The sequence below is a fragment of the Spermophilus citellus genome, assembly GCF_964194105.1.
Source record: "Spermophilus citellus genome assembly, chromosome: 10".
Taxonomy (NCBI): domain Eukaryota; kingdom Metazoa; phylum Chordata; class Mammalia; order Rodentia; family Sciuridae; genus Spermophilus; species Spermophilus citellus.
Genome location: NC_138197.1, coordinates 73,825,559 through 73,843,748, shown reverse-complemented (window position 1 = coordinate 73,843,748; position 18,190 = coordinate 73,825,559). Strand labels below are relative to the sequence as shown.

The window sequence follows — 18,190 nt, the reverse complement described above, 5'->3', positions numbered from 1 at the left end:
CTCTTGCCTCAGCCCCCAGAGTCACTGGATTACAGGCAAAGGGCACGGTGCCCAGCTCAATGCCCCTTCTTTTATCTCTTTTCTGCCTTTGGCTTAACCAGGCCCTGGCTCACCATCAGCTTCTCCCAGTACCACACTTCCTATCCTAAGCACTCACACAGACAAACAGAGCATGAATTGCCCCCAAAGCACCTTGGAAATCACCTATCCCTTTTTTTATCTATTTACTTTTTTTCCTTTTAGGGAAATGCTTCCACAAAAAAAGTGTTTGCCAGAGTCCCACCTTAAGATCTCCTTGGAGTGTGAGGGGTCAACAACAAATAATAAGGCCCAAAATTCTAAACCTCAGATCTTTATATAAATCACTCAGAACAGAATTATTCTCCCTACCACCCCCACCCCAACCTGTACCCTCAGCCCCAGGGCAAAGCAGGTCCTTTCACTGGAGTGAGAATCATACCTAGAAATGGGAAAGCTTGAAAGAAAGCCCCCTTCTGCCTCCCTGAACTGGCCTACAGCATCTGGGTAGATGAACGCCAGTCAAAGCAGTAAGAGGAGGGGATCTAACCGCTGGACCTTCTGGCCTAAGGCTTCCCCGCCCTACTACTGCCCGAGTCAGTAGCACCAGTTCCATCTCTTGCCTACCTTCTTGATGTTGTACATACGGATGAGAACCCCCTGACCTCGATCATTTAGGATGGTGAGCTTCTCCGCTAATTTATGCTGGTAAGCAGAGGTCAAAGACATGATGGCCTCTGAGAGAGACGAGCATCTGAAAAGGAACGCCTGATCTCCCCAAATACTTTCAGCTTGTGTGGTGACACCCTCCCTCTGGGCGGAAGGACCCAGCCTGGTTGGTGCGCCCGTCTTCCTGTTGCCTCTGCAATTGGCTGATGGGTGAAAGCAGTTATAATGGCTCTTAGGCCCTCAGAGCCTTCTTGCTCTTCCTCTTGCACACTCAGCAGAGGACACTTCCTCTTTTGGTAAGGCAGTGAAGTGGGTGGAGGCTGGGGAAAGGGACAGATTTTCAAGGCCCTTCACAGTGTGGCACCAATCTTTTTGGGTTTACTCCTCCATAAGAGTCCTAGAAAAAGCCCTACACCACATTAAGAAGTACCTACTACCCCACCCCACACGCCTCTACACTGTCCCTCTTTTATATCCCATCAATAATGGCTCTAAGCCAGGCGTGGTGGCACCCACCTGCAATCCCAACAACTGGAGAAACTGAGCAAGAGGATCACAAGTTCAAGAACAGTCTCAGGAATTTAGTAAAATAAAAAATAAAAAGGGCTGAGGATGTGGTTCAACGGTTATGTGCCCCGGGTTCAATCCCTGGTATCCAAAAAAAAAAAAAAAAAAAAAAGACTCTGTTATTTTTTATTGAACCTTGGGCACTATCAGATTTTAGGACCCAGGTCAAATCCTATCTCCCCCTAGCTACACCATTCAATGTAAAATATTATATTGTATTACATTGTGTGTGTACACACACACACACACACACACACACATATATATATATACACAAAATATTTCTTGTTAATTTTGTCTAATCTCTCCCAACTACATCATATGCTTCTTAATGACAGAAATTGTACCTAATATTCTTTATATCCTTCACAAGGCTCTAGTACATTCCCAAAGGGTGATCCAGCAGCATCAGCATCTGCTAGAAACTTGTTAGACATGCAAATTTTCTGATCTACTAAACTCAAAACTCTGGAGTGGGTTCAGCACTAGTTGAACAACACTGCAGGTGATTCCAATGCACCCTCAAGTTTGAGAACCACAGTTGTAGTACAGTGATACTTAAAGGTGTTTAAGAAACCAAGATCAACCCCTGTCAGGTTCTGATTGGTGGTTCTATGAGAGAGCCAATAAATCCTGGGGGTAAGAAAAAAAGAGAGATGATCAACATTATTATTTAGAAATTTAACATGTTTTCTCCCAAGAGAATTTCTTCTTTAAATAAACAGAAAGATGGCAATGCTTAACATGTTAAATTTCAAACATCTCTAAGGGAGACTTTGTTTTTTGTTGTTGTTTTTGTTTTTTTATTTGTTTGTTTTGGGGTCTTTTGGTACTGGAGATTGAACCCAGGGACACTTAAGCACTGAACCACATTCCCAGCCCTTTTTATTTTTTTTATTTTGAGACAGGGTCTCCCTAAGTCGCTTAGTGCCTCATTAAATTTTTGAGGCTGGCCTTGAATTTACAATCCTCCTGCCTCAGCTTCCTAGTCACTGAGATTACAGGCAGGAGCCCCCATACCCAACTATGAGACTTTGAATGTTATGCAAAAAGAATCTATCTTCCAGTATATTTAACAGCAGGCCTGGTATAATGTAATATTGGCCCTGAAGATTTGCGTCACCTGCTGTTATCAAACAAAACCCAGTTTCTACTGAAGACATTTGTGGAACTTCTATTTGTTTTTTATCTTTTTTTTTTTAAAGAGAGAGTGAGAGAGGAGAGAGAGAGAGAGAGAATTTTTAATATTTTATTTTTTAGTTCTCGGCGGACACAACATCTTTGTTGGTATGTGGTGCTGAGGATCAAACCCGGGCCACAAGCATGCCAGGCGATCGCGCTACAGCTTGAGCCACATCCCCAGCCCTTGTTTTTTATCTTGATAAGGAAGAATAAAGGGCAGGTTGTAAGATGCTAACATGTAGGCCACTGAACAACAGCAGAGTGCCAGCCTTCTGTGGGTCAGTATTGTTCTATTGGTTCTTTCTCACTTGCATTTCTTTATCCAAAAATTTGGTTGACGACTCACCATACCAAGACAATCTTGTTTATTCTTCAGGATCTAGCTCAATAGTCCCAGCTCCAGCCCTTGCTGAACTCCAATAGCACTTGATCTATATTATATCCTTCACACCTAAATCAGGTTCTGACTTTAATTGTTCATTTTATATTACACTGCCTCCCCAATGAAAGTGAAAGATTCCTGGAGCCTGGAAAAATTTAGTCTCCTGTACTTGGTATATAGGAGAAGTCTACATTTTGCTGTCAGTCAGAATTGGGCTCAAACATAGTTGAGTACAATGGGCTGAGCCTTATGACACGGAGGCTAAGAGCCCAGGTTCTGGAACCAGGTAGCTTGAGTTCTTGTTCCAGTCTGATCATTTACCAGCAAACTCAGGTTCCCTGCATGTAAAATAGAGATGATATTGATAATAGTTCTTATCTTATGGGTCTATTATGTCTATTAAATAGTGCAAGCAAAGTGATATAACCTAGTTATTCACTATGTGATGGGTATTTTTAGTGCTTTGCTTTGTAACTTTAGGCTATCATCCCTGAGTGGTTTCCTAATCTATAAAATGGTGATAATCCCATACAACTGTGGAAGTGATTAAATAATTTGGCAAATGTAAGCATTTGGCTCAAGCTCCAGCACATTGCAGTAGGTATGCAAACAATAAATTAAAATTTTGATTTTTGAGTTTGTGGTGAGCTTCTCATATTATTTTTTGTGGAGTTCTGTTAGTTGCTTTATAAGGAAAAAGGCCAGGTTTAAAGATGGGCTAATTATGCCAATTGGTAGTCTTCAAAGAAACTTTGTCGGAAAGATTATTCAGCAGTTCCTCCTGTGAGCTGGAGGAGCCCTTCTAAAGGTATATAAGTACTGCAGATGAAGGCCTAGTAACCCTGGCTGCAAACCAGAATCCCCTTCGGAACCGAACCCTTTTTAAAGCCACGCTCAGCCAGGCTCTACTCATGAGATTCTGATCCAATAGTTCTGGAGTGGCATCAAAGGATCTGTCACTTTAAAACTACTCAGTGATTCTCATGCACAACGAGATCGAGAATCACTTCTGTAAGGCTTCACTGTGACATCAAGACCTTCCAAACTTCTGAGAAACCATAGAACCTACAGTGGGAGAAGGGGAACTAAACAGAAGGCTTAAAAGGCACATCGATTCGCACCATTGACTGGAAGGTATTATGCTTTCCCTTTCCTCAAACCTCAGCTGTTCACCTTATGTGCCTTACAGAAAGATTGTCTTTCTCTTTTAGTGACACTCCTCTTGGGATTCTTGAGAGACACTAGTTTGAGAATAAGGTAGGTCTCAAGACCCTTTGGGCCAGGTTCAGTTGTAAATTTCAGGTTGAAATTCTCTTGCCAAGTCTGACCTGAGTTAAGCCAAATGACTTCCATCATAGTCTTGGCATCCCTGCATGGGACATTTGGCTTTCAACCATTAGGTGTACCATCCAACATCACCAATTGTCACTGTCTATTCTGAAGCAAGTCTGTTTATCAAGACCATACTTACCAGGCTGGTCAAATCATACTTTTCTAGGTTGCTAGCTAAAATAAGGATTTGGGGCTGTCTAATGACTACATCTAAATATTAAGCCCCTTTTCCTTTATCTTTAAGAATATAAAGATGCATGATTTTTGGTTCAAACCCCGGCACCACAAAACAACAACAAAAAATGTATACAATATTGGGTTATATACCACAGCCTTGATTTTTTTTTTTAAGAAAGTCAGTTCACTATGATTGTTCATGGCTTTAATATAATAATTACTATGCAGTGAAAGCTTTAAAGAACTACCTGGCTTGGTTTCCTGAAAGCTACCCGAATCTAAATCCCTGCATTTGATCACAAAAATGCCCTCAGGAAAATCTGACATTTAACAGTCTATCTCTGTGCCCTTTATCTGTGCCCTGGGCATGGTGCACAGCAGAACTGAAATGGGCTATTCTGGGGCATTTTTCTATCCCTAGTGCTTATGCCAGTCTGCCTTGATCTTTTATCCCCCCTATCAAACTATACATCCCTGCTTTGCAGAAATCTCAGATTTAGCTGTTGCCTGGAAACTTGGAAGTCCTTGAAATGAAATTAATGTCTGCTAGGATAGCTAAAGACAGCTAGCCATAGGGGAAAGTTGGCCTCCTATTGGCAACAAAATGCAGCGGATTTGAGATGGTATATTTTTAGTACACTTCTAGGAGTCTTCATGTGTTAATATCTAAAACTTTAGAGATTTCAGACTGGCATTCTCAGGTAGTTACAAAGTAACCTAGACTTCACCATAGTATTATTCATTCTTCTGATTCTTTCTCCCAAAAGTGCTTTGCTGACTTGAAAATTAGCATCCTTTCCTGACAAAGAGCTCAGTTGTGATAAATTGGAGAAGAAAGAGAAGGGAGCAATAATGAACAGAAAAGGAACCAGCTGCCCCAGCCTTGCTTTCTCTGATACTCACATTTTAAAGTGTTAAAGATGTTAATTTTTGGTCTTCTAAGGCATGGAAACGGAGACCTTTCCCCTATTGTCTAATTGGCTAGGCTATTGGTTTAGAATTCAAACTTTCATAGGTAAGACCTGAGAGACCTGGGCTGGGGATGTGGCTCAAGCGGTAGCACCCTCGCCTGGTGTGTGTGCCCCGGGTTCGATCCTCAGCACCACATACAAACAAAGATATTGTGTCCGCCAAAAACTAAAAAATAAATATTAAAAATTCTCTCTCTCTCTCTCTCTCTCTCTCTCTCTCTCTCTCTCTCTCTCTCTCTCTCTCTCCAAAAAAAAAAAAAATAAAATCCTGAGAGACCAATATCTCTCATATCACTTTTGAGAATTTAAAAAAAAAAAGGCCTATATCAAGACTGCTTGATCTTAAATGTCAGTCTTGTCTTTGCTAACCCATTGTTCCTGCCATTTAGGCCTCATGGAGCCAGAAGACTTAAAAACATGTCCTTATGTCCCGAACCACAGGATGCCAGCCAGCAGGTTACAGTACCATCTAGCATCATGCAAAAAGGTAAGTTTTCCTAGTAAGAACTGTAAATCCCCAGATGGAAAAAATAAGCTCAGAATATTAAGTTTTTAAAAATTATTTTTAAAGCCAGGCATGATGGTACATGTTAATAACCTCAGCTACTTGGGAGGCTGAGGTATGAAGATCACAATTTAGGGAGATCTTGTGTCCAAATAAAGCAATTTTTAAAGGGTGGAGCTGTGGTTCAGTGGTGGAGTACTTGCCTAGCATGCTCTGAGACCCTGGGTTCAATCCCCAGCACAAAAAAAAAAAAAAAAAAAAAAAAAAAAAACTTACAGCTTCCAACCATATGTGGTACCTGCCAGGTCTAAATGTTGGAACATGATAACTCTTCAGCATTTCCAGAAAGATTAGAATGCAGGCAAAACCTAACAAGAATTTTTTCCTTCTAGAAAAATCCAAAGATAGCTAAAAAGATGGCTAACTGCAAATATAATGCTTGTCATGTGGTCCCAATTGAAAGGCTCAAGGAGCATGAGGCTAACTGTACTGAAAGAACTGCAGTAGATGACGGTAAGTTTTTTATTTGGGGGGATAGGGAAGAGACATCAAGTTCTATTGCTTTGCAAACCCCATGGCTATGGAATCCTTAAACAAATGAGAGGAGTGAAAAAACAAAAGGAGTGTCTACTCCTGTAATTTCTGGTCTACTTTATTTCAGAGCCATTTAATCTTCCAAAGGTTAGTTTTCCAAGTTTGGAACCAAATGAAAAACCTTCTAATGCTGCCCATCAGATTCCTGACACTGATATCTGGAATGAAGGTGAGGAAGGGTAAAACGGTGAACATAATTATGAAGGAGGCCTGAGCCCTAAGGCCTTGATAGCTAACAGGCACAGCCCTGAGTCTTAATTATCTTTCCACAAAATCCTTTAGTAGAACAATCAAATTAGTAAATCTAAGAATTTCACCTGTCTCCAAAGAAGCAGCTCAGTAAAAAGGAGTCTAAGTAAAATCTAAATACACTTTTTTTTTCGTGTACCAGGGATTGAACCCAGTGACATGTAACTATTCAGCCACTTCCCCAACTCCTTTTTTTTATATTTAGATACAGGATCTTGCTAAGTTGTTAGGGCCTCGATAATTTGCTGAGGTTGGATTTGAACTGGCAATCCTCCTGCCTCAGACACCCAAGCTGCTGGGATTACAGGCATGAGCCACCACACCCAGTCTAAATTCACTCCTAACAGTTTTTTTGGGTTTTTTTTTGGTTTTTTGTTTTTGTTTTTGTTTTTGTTTTAGCAGTATCTGGTCACTTTTCTGTGTACAGAAAACTTTACTGGTATAAACTAAGACTTGTAATATGAAAGGTTGAAATTTATTTCAAGTGATATTTTGTATCTCAAGATGCATCATATTATAATGCATACTTCATTGGCTTTCAGTTAGATCTAGATTTGGCTATCTGCTATGACCTTAAAGAAAGTTGCTTCCCAGCACATCTTTCTCATCTTTAAAAGCCTGCCTCACAATCAACCTTAATATTTTTTAAATTTTTTTAGATGTTGATGGACCTTTATTTTTTTAATATTTATTTTTTAGTTGTAGATGGACACAATACCTTTATTTTGTTTACTTTTTTTTAATGTGGTGCTGAGAATCAAACCCAGTGTCCCACACATGCTAGACAAGTGCTCTACCACTGAACCACTACTCCAGCCCTCCACCTTAATATCACATAGGAGCTAGACATGTAGCTGAGGAGCAGAGTGCTTTTCTGGCATGTGCAAGACCCTGGGTTCAATCTGTATCACCACCAAGAAAAAAAAATTCAAAATGTATGTTAGTGTAATTCTAGCTCCTCCTATAACATATAAACTTCAAATCATGCAAATATCATGGCTTAACACAATAGAAGTTTTCTTGTGCAAATCCTAATACAATCATTCACTTGGTACCGATTCAAGGACAATGGGCTCTTTTCATCTGTGGCTGTCACCTTTCACATTTATCTTCTACAGAAGGAACATGGAGAAAGTGCAACTGCATTTTTTTTTTTTTAATTGAACCCAGGGGTGCTTACCCACTGAGTCACATTCCCAGCCTTTTTATTTTGAGACAGAGTCTCGCTAAGTTGCTGAGGCTGGCTTTTGAACTTGCGATTCTCCTGCCTCAGCCTTTTGAGCCACTGGGATCATAGGCGTGTGCCACCTGGCCCTGCTGTGCAACTGCTTTTAGCCACCTCAGCCTAGAGTAAAATACTTTAATTCATATTCCATTGGCAAAACTATCGATGTGATCACACCCAAATGTAAGGGAGATGGGCATGTGGTCCCTGGCAGAGTAGTGACTTCCCAGCAACAACTATGGAAGGAAGCTGCAAACAATGCAAAAATGCCTAGTTACATGTGTTGTTTCTTCTCCCTTTCCTTCTTTCTAGATAACATGCATCATTCTCCTTCATTCGTTCTTCAGACTTTTACTCCAAAAATGCTGGTTTGTGAAAGGTAAGAAACTATATTTTCAGTATCTAATTAGAGAGCTGAAGTGGGAGGCCATTAGGTGGCAGATGCTTAAGTGTGGACTACTCGTGAACTTAAAGGATCTGGTGGGCTGAGTACTTGCCATTCCTTCTCAATGGCACCACTTAGGACTGTGTTACATGATGGACTTGCATATACAACATTCTGGAATCTGTAATATATTAAAAGATGAAAAAAAAAAAAAAAACAATTCCTTAAACTGTGGGAAAGAATAAACATACACTACATGAACCAGGTCAGGATCCCCAGCCAAACTAACTTGAAGAACACAAACAAGAGTTAAAGGAGCCAGGTGCTGTGGCACATGCCTGTAATCCCAACTACTCAAGAGGCTGAAGGCAGAAAGATCACAAGTTCAAAGCCAGCATCAGCAATTTAGCAAAACCTTGTCTTAAAATAACAAAGGGCTTGGGAGGTAACACAGTGGTAAAGCACCCCTGGGTCCAATTCCTAGTAGGAAAAAAAATGTTATAAGAGCCATTAGTGGAGCTACCACCACATGCACAGGGAGAAGAGAAGGAGACAGAAGATTTAATTTTAAGGTTTTTTTTTTTTTAACTTTAGGGAAATCTTAACTGTCAAATTTTAGGAAACAACTATTGTCATTGGTATCTTAACATGTTTATTTATTTAAATAAAGAATATTTTTCCAATGACCAACCATATAGGGCTGGGGATGTGGCTCAAGCGGTAGCACGCTCGCCTGGCATGCGTGCGGCCCGGTTCAATCCTCAGCACCACATACAAACAAAGATGTTGTGTCTGCCGAAAACTAAAACATAAATTTTTTTTTTAAAAGAGAGAGTGAGAGAGGAGAGAGAGAGAGAGAGAGGGAGAGAGAGAGAGAGAATTTTTAATATTTATTTTTTAGTTCTCGGCGGACACAACATCTTTGTTGGTATGTGGTGCTGAGGATTGAACCCGGGTCGCACGCATGCCAGGCGAGCACACTACCGCTTGAGCCACATCCCCAGCCCCCCCAAAAAAATTCTTAAAATAAAAGAAACTATATAAAGCATAAGTTAGCAAAAAAATCAAACAATCATTTCTGTGACTTAATAAAAATTATCTTTGATAACCAATTCTAGGTGGCTAAAGACTAAGTCTGGTTTCCAAATAACTTATGGTCTTTTCCTGCAGTGACCCAAGAGACCTGAAAAAAGAAGTTACAAATGATAATGATCCCAACAATTATAAATCCTGGAGAAAAGGTAAAATAACTTTTTTAGACTAATATCAGAAGGGTTTTTGTTTTGTTTTGTTTTGTTTTTGTAGTGGGGATTGAACTCAAGGACTCTTAACCACCCAACCACATCTCCAGCCCTTTTTGTTTTGAGACAGGGTTTTGCCAAGTCACTCAGGTCCTCACTAAATTGCTGAGGCTGACTTTAAACTTCCGATTCTCCTGCCTCACCTGGCTAAGTCTCTGGGATTACAGGCATGTACCACAATGCCCAGCCTAATATCTGAGTTTTTACTAATCATTAATGTTGTAGTCTAAACCTTCAAAGATTCTTAGACATGTTCTGGCTTGGGCAGCACATATACTAAAATTGGAATGGTATGGAGGAAATTAGCATGGCCCCTGTGCAAGGAAGACAACACAAATTGGAAGTATTCTGTATTTAAAAGAGATTACTAGGCTGGGGTTCTGGCTCAGTGGTAGAGCATTTGCCTAGCATGTGCAAGAACTTGGGTTTGATCCACAGCACCACATATAAATAAATAAAATAAATGTATTGTGTCCAACTACAGCTAAAAAATAAATATGAAAAAAAAGATTACTAAGCAAACTTTCTTTTAAAAAAAAATTAAACAAATTGGGCATGGTGGCACACACCTGTAATCCCAGCAGCTCTGGAGGCTGAGGCAGGAACACTACAAGTTCAAAGCTAGCCTCAGCAACTTAGTGAGGCCCTAAACAACATGACCCTGTCTCAAAACAAAAAATAAAAAAGAGGGACTGGGGTTGTGGCTCAGTGGTAGAGCGCTCACCTAGCATGCAAGAGGTAGTGGGTTCAATCCTCATCACAGCATAAAAACAAAATAATGTGTCCACCTAAAACTAAAAAAAAAATGCATAAATAAATAAATATTTAAAAAATAAAAAAGACTTGGGATGTGGCTCAGTGGTTAAGTGCCCCTGGATTCAAACCAAAAGAAAAAAAAATTTTTTTAAACAAATCATATTATATAAGTCCTTCCTCTACCCACAATAGAATACAGGGAAAGTCCTGATGGCTTCAAATGAGATTTTGGCCTTGCTAAATTGCCCAGGCTGACCTCAATTTTTTTTTGGGGGGGGATATACTGTCTAAATATATATATTTGAAATGCTACTAACATACCTCAAGCTTACATCCTCCACAAAAGCATTATCAAAATGACACTACTTCAATCTTTCTCCTTACAGGTCAGAAAAACTGATGGAGAACTTGAAGAGCCAGCAGACAGAAGATTTAATTTTAAGGTTTTTTTTTAACTTTAGGGAAATCTTAACTGTCAAATTTTAGGAAACAACTATTGTCATTGGCATCTTAACATGTTTATTTATTTAAATAAAGAATATTTTTCCAATGACAAGTTTCATTTGGTTTCTTATTCTTCCTTGTTTTCACATTCATTTGTCAACCAAACAGCAACAGAGCTCATTTCCCCATTTCCTATCTTAGCAGGGAAATACAGTTAGCCTGTGGGTTTAAAAAGCTGTTCCATATATAGGTTCTTCATCCTCCAATTTTTTTCTCCAAGTCACTTACTATATGCCCTGTAGACCAACTTTCTTTAACCGACTCTCTATACAAATCTTCTGTGCTGCTTAAAGAATAGTTTTTATAACAATTGTAGTTAGGAAGATAGATTTGGAGCCATGTTCCAATCTCCCTAAAGTCAATTTACTCAAAGAATGGAACCCAGAGTGTCCTACCTCTGAGCTACATTTGCTACATTTCCAACCCCAGCCCACTTGTGTGTGTGTGTGTGTTGCGTGCGCGAATTGAACCCAGGGCCTTGTGCATGCAAAGCAAGCACTCTGCCAACTGATCTATATCCCTAGCCCCCAGCCCTTTTCATTTTGAGAACAGGGCCTTAAGTTGCTCAGGCTGATCTCAAATTTACTCGCAATCCTCCTGCCTCAGTCTGCTGAGTCTCTAGGATTACAGGCTTAATATGCCTTATTCTTTGTCACTCTGTTCATTTTTAAATATTGCCCATTCCTCTTCAACTATTTAAATCCCTGTTCTAGCTTTTTTAAAAAGTCCAACTCTTATTTCTCACTTAAAATTTCCCTGTCTTTAGTGACTTTTTTTTTTAAGAGAGAGTGAGAGGAGAGAGAGAGAGAATTTTTAATATTTACTTTTTTAGTTCTCGGCGGACACAACATCTTTGTTGGTATGTGGTGCTGAGGATCGAACCTGGGCCGCACGCATGCCAGGCGAGCGCGCTACCGCTTGAGCCACATCCCCATCCCTTTAGTGACTTCTTAACATGACAGTTAAGTATCTCCAACCTCAATCCTACCATGAATATTCATAGTGGAAGTCACAATCATGTGTTTTGTATCTGCTACACAACAAGCCTGGTGCTGTGTATACCTAATAGATATTCAAATGCCAAGACCTAAGTTAGGGCAGACTGAAATCACTTTCCCTTAAACTCTAATTTTAAACATAACACTAGCTTTTTTTTCTAGTTTACTAATTATTCGAAGTATATTTAGATTTATAATTAAAAGTAAGTTATGCTGCAGTGGTTCATGTCTTTAATCCCAGCTACTATGGAGGTGAAAGGGTGGAGCTGAGGCAGAAGGATCACAAGTCTGAGGCCAGCCTGGGCAGTTTAGGAAGACCCAACTCAATGCACTTAATGGTACCTAGCATAGTTAAGGCCCTGTGTTCAATCCCCAGTCCCACAAAAATAAAAAATCATTACAATCAAATTAATATTTTCTGCCTGGAGGCTCTTCCTTATGCAAGTATTTTCCAGATCCTTTTCAAATTATCTTTTTTCTCTCCATTTAAAGCAGAAAATGGAAAGGAAAACTAGGCATTTTTAATATCTAGTACATCTTAGTATGGTGTGTACAAAGGAGAGCTACTGACTTTCTCCCTTAAATTTACACAATATAAACACTTTTTTTCCTTGCAGGGTCTCACAATGTTACCCAGGTTGGAACTCATGTGAGTTCAAGTTATCCTCCCATCTCGGCCTCCTGAGTAGTTGGAACTACAGGCTCAAACCACCACACCCAGTTTGTCCTCATTTCTTAAATAATGCCTTACACATTTTCAATTTTTTAATTATATTTTGGTATTTAACAACTATTTTTTTTAATTTTTATTGTTGGTTGTTCAAAACATTACATAGTTCTTAATATATCATATTTCACACTTTGATTCAAGTGGGTTATGAACTCCCATTTTTACCCCATATACAGATTGCAGAATCACATCGATTACACATCCATTGATTTACATATTGCCATACTAGTGTCTGTTGTATTCTGCTGCCTTTCCTATCCTCTACTATCCCCCCTCCCCTCCCCTCCCCTCCCCTCTTCTCTCTCTACCCCCTCTACTGTAATTCATTTCTCCCCCTTGTATTTTTTTCCCTTTCCCCTCACTTCCTCTTGTATGTAATTTTGTATACCCCTGAGGGTCTCCTTCCATTTCCATGCAATTTCCCTTCTCTCTCCCTTTCCCTCCCACCTCTCATCCCTGTTTAATGTTAATCTTCTTCTCATGCTCTTCGTCCCTACTCTGTTCTTAGTTACTCTCCTTATATCAAAGAAGACATTTGGCATTTGTTTTTTAGGGATTGGCTAGCTTCACTTAGCATAATCTTCTCTAATGCCATCCATTTCCCTGCAAATTCTATGATTTTGTCATTTTTTAATGCAGAGTAATACTCCATTGTGTATAAATGCCACATTTTTTTTATCCATTCGTCTATTGAAGGGCATCTTAGGTTGGTTCCACAGTCTTGCTATTGTGAATTGTGCTGCTATGAACATCGATGTAGCAGTGTCCCTGTAGTATGCTCTTTTTAGATCTTTAGGGAATAGACCGAGAAGGGGAATAGCTGGGTCAAATGGTGGTTCCATTCCCAGCTTTCCAAGAAATCTCCATACTGCTTTCCAAATTGGCCGCACCAATTTGCAGTCCCACCAGCAATGTACAATTTAACAACTATTTAAAAAAAAAAAAGTTCCCTTAGAAGATGACCCAATAGCAGCAGATGTCTTTATTTTTATTATTTTAGTTGTAGATGGACACAATGCTTTTATTTTTTTTATTTTTATGCAATGCTGAGGATCAAACCAAGTGCCTCACATGTGCTAGGTAAGCACTCTACTACTGAGCTACAACCCCAGCCCCAGATTCTTTTTTTTTTTTTAGTTGTTGATGGACACAACACCTTTACTTTTATTTTTATGTGGTGCTGAGGATTGAACCCAGTGCCTCACATGTGTGAGGCAAGCACTCTACCACTGAGCCACAACCCCAGCCCAGATTCTTTCTTTTTTTTTTTTTTTAGAGAGAGAGAGAGAGAGAGAATTTTTTTAATATTTATTTTTTAGTTTTCAGTGGACACAACATCTTTGTATGTGGTGCTGAGGATCGAACCAGGGCCTCACGCATGCCAGGTGAGCGCGCTACCGCTTGAGCCACATCCCCAGCCCCAGATTCTTTATCATATTTCAAATATAAAAAATCTTCCCCTAAATGGCCAGTCTTAATTAGGGTCACCACATAAATTTTCTTCTAAACCCAGAATGCTTTTTATTTTTATTTAATTTTAATTTTTTTTAATTTTTATGCTTTTGAGCATGAAAGAGCTCTACAAATATTTGTCCTGGGACAACCAGACTAACCAATTAGTCACCCCACTCTTAAGAAAGAAAACATCACTTAATAGGGAGTTGTGGCATTCAAAATATAGGTGCCATATATTTATTGAAACTTTTTAAGAAGTTTTGAGTCCTCGGGTGAAGGCACACAGAAGCTAAAATATCGTTTTTGGGCTTCTCATATAACAATCAGCTAAAGCTTTAAGAAAATCCAAATAAGAGCTGGACACAGTGCACACACCTATAATCCCAGCCACTGAAGAGGCTGAGGCAGGAGAATTGCAAGTTCAAGGCCAGCCTGAGCAAAACAGGAGGGGAGTGTTAAGAATCTAGCTCAGCAGTAAAGCATCCCGGAGTTCAATCCCCAGTACCAGAATGAATTAATGAATGAATGAATAAACAAACTTATGGAGAGAAAAGTAAAGTTTAAAAGTAATTGCCTCGGGCTGGGGACGTGGCTCAACTGGTAGCGCGCTCGCCCGGAGTGCGTGCAGCCCGGGTTCGATCCTCAGCAACACATACCAACAAAGATGTTGTGTCCGCCGAGAACTAAAAAATAAATATTAAAAAAAATAAAATTCTCTTCTCTCTCTCTCTCTCTCTCTCTTTAAAAAATAAATAAATAAATAAATAAATAAATAAATAAATAAATAAATAAATAAAAGTAATTGCCTCAAAGCCTCTCTAGGTTCCCCAAAGTCCTAAATATTCCCACACACTTCCATAACAGGTAGCTTCTGTCTCCATGTAACCTTTTGTCATGTCTTATTATTATTAAATTATAAGGTTTTTATGATACTTTTTTGTTGTTGTTGGGCTGGGGATTGAACCCAGGGGACTCTAATTCTGAGCCACTGATATAGCCACCCCGCCAGGATAGACATGATCTTGACTATGTATTATGTGCCCACAAACAAGGTCACTGAATGTGAAGAATCTATATAGACATGATGAGGTACAAAGAGACTTGATACTCAGGCTAAATATTTTCTATCAGAATAAATCAACATTTTAAATATCTTGGTAACCAGTTTCTCTTTTCCAAAAAGTCCTATTAAGGCAAGTTATGTTCATGGAATAGTAATATGATTTTCCAGCTATAAAGTTTCTTCCCTAAAATCAAGTTTCAAGGTTTTTCACTCGTCCATTCACACTGTGAACTGTGGGGTGAAACATTGCAAAGGTCCATTACTCATGTCCTAAATATGTACCAAAACATATCCCATTGGTTCCACATCCTTCTCTCTCCTATGATTGATATAAACTTTATGGTCTTTTTTGTGCAGGCTTTCCATGCACCTATAGTATAAGGATAGAAAAAAATATTTCAGTCTCTTCTTTCCACATACTCTCTTACAAGATACGTGATGTCTTACATTTACTGCAGCTCCTGATAAAATATATGTTCACAAGTCAAATAAGTATCAACTGTATTTGCAACACTGTTTGAAGTATAATAGCATAGGGGAAATGGGGAATACTTGGTCAAAACCTACAAGTATTCAGTTAGGAGATCAGTAAGTTCTAGAGATCTATAAGCAATGTACTCGTATGCCTGAATTTGCTGCATAGATTCCAAGTATTCTCACCACACCCAAAGAAAGGTAACTATGTTCCATGGTAGTTTTGTTAATTAGCTTGATTATGGGAATAATTGAATAAGGTGTATTTATATCAAAACACCATGTTGTACACTTAAATATAGAGAATTTATTTATCATCGCACCTCAATTAAAAAAAAAACTACTATGAGGGAACAAGGTCTACTATGAGGGAACAACGTCAACAACTACAGTATAAGGCAATTGTTCTCAAACTCTACTGGATATCCAAACCCAGATTGAAGGGCATCTTGTTCTCCAGTTTCTGATTCAGTAGATCTGCCATAATATGCAAGAATTTTCATTCCCTCAAGTCCCCAAGTGATGCTGATATTGCTGGACTGTGAACCATACTTTGAGAACCACCAGCACAAGGCAAGGGGAGGGAGGAGGGTAGAAAGATATTACCAAAAAAAAAAAAAAAAACAATGTAAGGACTCCCAAGTAGAGTTTAGAAGATAGGTTCATAGAGAAAATGAACCTGTGTTTAAACATTTGACGTTCCTTAAAATAACAGATCTGACAAAGAGCAGTATTGGAATTTTAGAACTATAATTTTCATCGGCTTCCACTACCTTTCCTGCTACTTTGCCTGAACAGTTATAACCAATCCAAACTTTTTATTTTCCTCTAAAGCAATATTTCCCAATCTATCCTCCCCAATAACACCTATTACATCCCCCCATAATCCCTTGTTTTCAAAGATTTTACAAATGTCTACTTGGAATTATACACTTAACTACCAATCAGAAATCATAATTAGATGAGAAAATCAAGACTTAGTTGATAAAATTAAAGCCAGAAACAAATAAATAGAATAATTTAGTCTTGAGGGGGCAGTTATACTGAGGATTGAACCCAAGGCCTCACACGTGCTAGGGAGGTACTCTACCACTGACCTAAAACCCCATCCCTTTTTTAAGTTTTATTTTGAATTAGAGTCTTGCTACGTTGCTAAGGTTGACCTCAAAATGTATAATCCTCCTGCTTCAGTCTCCCAAGTAGCTGGGATTACAGGTATATGCCACCACACCTGGATAATATTTCAGTTTTCTAATGAGCAAAAGTTGATTTCTTTTTTTTTGGGGGGGGGTGGTACCTGGGATTGAACTCAAGGTGCTTAATCACTGAGCCAAATCCCCAGCCCTTTTTTGTATTTTATTTAGAGACAGGGTCTCACTGAGTTGCTTAGTGCCTCACTGAGGCTGGCTTCGAACTCACAATCTTCCTGTCTCAGCCTCCTCTGGCTGCTGGAAAAGCTAATTTTTATGATTATTAACTCATATTAATTGTACAAATTAATGGGTTTCACTGTATGTATTTCCATGCATGCATATATCAAGCTTTGATCATCTTCCCTATCTTTTCCCCTCACTCCCTTTCTAGACCATAATAGTCCCTCTTCCACTTTCATGTCATCTTTTACAGTTTGTTGTTGTCGTTTAGTTTACACATACGAGAGACAACATACAATATTTGTCTTTCTGTATCTGGCTTATTGTGCTTAACATGATATCTTCCAGTTCCATCCATTTTCCTGCAAATGCCAGGATTTCACTCTTCTTTATAGTTGAATCATAATTCTCCACTGCACATTTTTTTCTTTAGCCATTCATTGGTTGATGGATACCTATGTTGATTACATATCTTGGCTATTGTGAATAGTGTCACAACAAAAACAAGTATGCAAATATCTCTTTTGTACGCTGATATCATTTCCTTAAGATACATATCCAGAAGTGGTATTGCTGGATCATGTGGTAATTCTCTTTTCAATTTTTTGAGGAACTGCCATAATGTTCCAAGTGTTTAAGTTTTATTAGGTTTCTGAAATAGTGAAAACTTCTGTAGACTCTCAAAGACTATTGGAATTCCTTTAGTGTTAAGAACTGGAAAAACTCTTCTCACAAAGGCATTCAATGACCAAAATACAGATCTTCTCACTTATTAGCCCATAGACTTTATTTTTAAATTATAAATATTAATTTTAAAAATATATTATTTAGAGATAAATGCTAGTATACACACAGGTAGAACCAACAAGAGTTAGATTCTATTTTGGGGGTATTAAGTCTTACTAGCTCCTAAAATGAAGCTTGTATAAGTTTCTTGGTCTCATTGTTTTTTTTCCTTTCCAAGTATGATCAACCTGACTGAAGACCAGTATGAAAGAAAGCTCAGCAGGGATCTCAGATAAAGTAGAATGTTTCTAGGAATGTAGGAATGTACAAAGCATTTAAAAGTAGAAAGAATAAATGTGTGGTGCATTTTTATATCAGAATCACCACCAAAAGACAGTTTGGCTCTTGTTTATAAATTCTTAAGCTTGTTCACTGGTGCTAAATGGGACATCTTTATCAGTTGTCACCCTGACAAGACATTACTGAACACAGTGAAGACTGATTTTGGATTCAGGTTCAGGATCTATCCTCTCATGCCTTTAGCTCTTTCTGCC

At 38.8% G+C, this 18,190-nt stretch overlaps 2 protein-coding genes across 2 annotated transcripts in view; one reads left to right on the top strand and one right to left on the bottom strand.

The window, feature by feature from the left end:
* NCKAP1L (NCK associated protein 1 like) overlaps positions 1 to 781 on the bottom strand; it is a 50,330-nt gene extending 49,549 nt beyond the window's left edge. Inside the window, exon 1 of the mRNA XM_081311916.1 lies at positions 646 to 781. Within this exon, the coding sequence (XP_081168042.1) occupies positions 646 to 747 (102 nt within the window). The 5' untranslated portion in view covers positions 748 to 781. The remainder of the gene's footprint in view (positions 1 to 645) is intronic.
* A 4,911-nt stretch (positions 782 to 5,692) lies between these two features.
* Positions 5,693 to 10,713, top strand: LOC308658232 (gametocyte-specific factor 1-like; the record flags this gene model as incomplete). The annotated part of the gene is made up of 6 exons (XM_081310829.1): positions 5,693 to 5,785; positions 6,196 to 6,316; positions 6,465 to 6,566; positions 8,184 to 8,250; positions 9,427 to 9,497; positions 10,700 to 10,713. The coding sequence occupies 6 exons, from the start codon at positions 5,693 to 5,695 to the stop codon at positions 10,711 to 10,713; spliced, it is 468 nt and encodes a 155-aa protein (XP_081166955.1).
* Between the last annotated feature and the right edge of the window lie 7,477 nt (positions 10,714 to 18,190).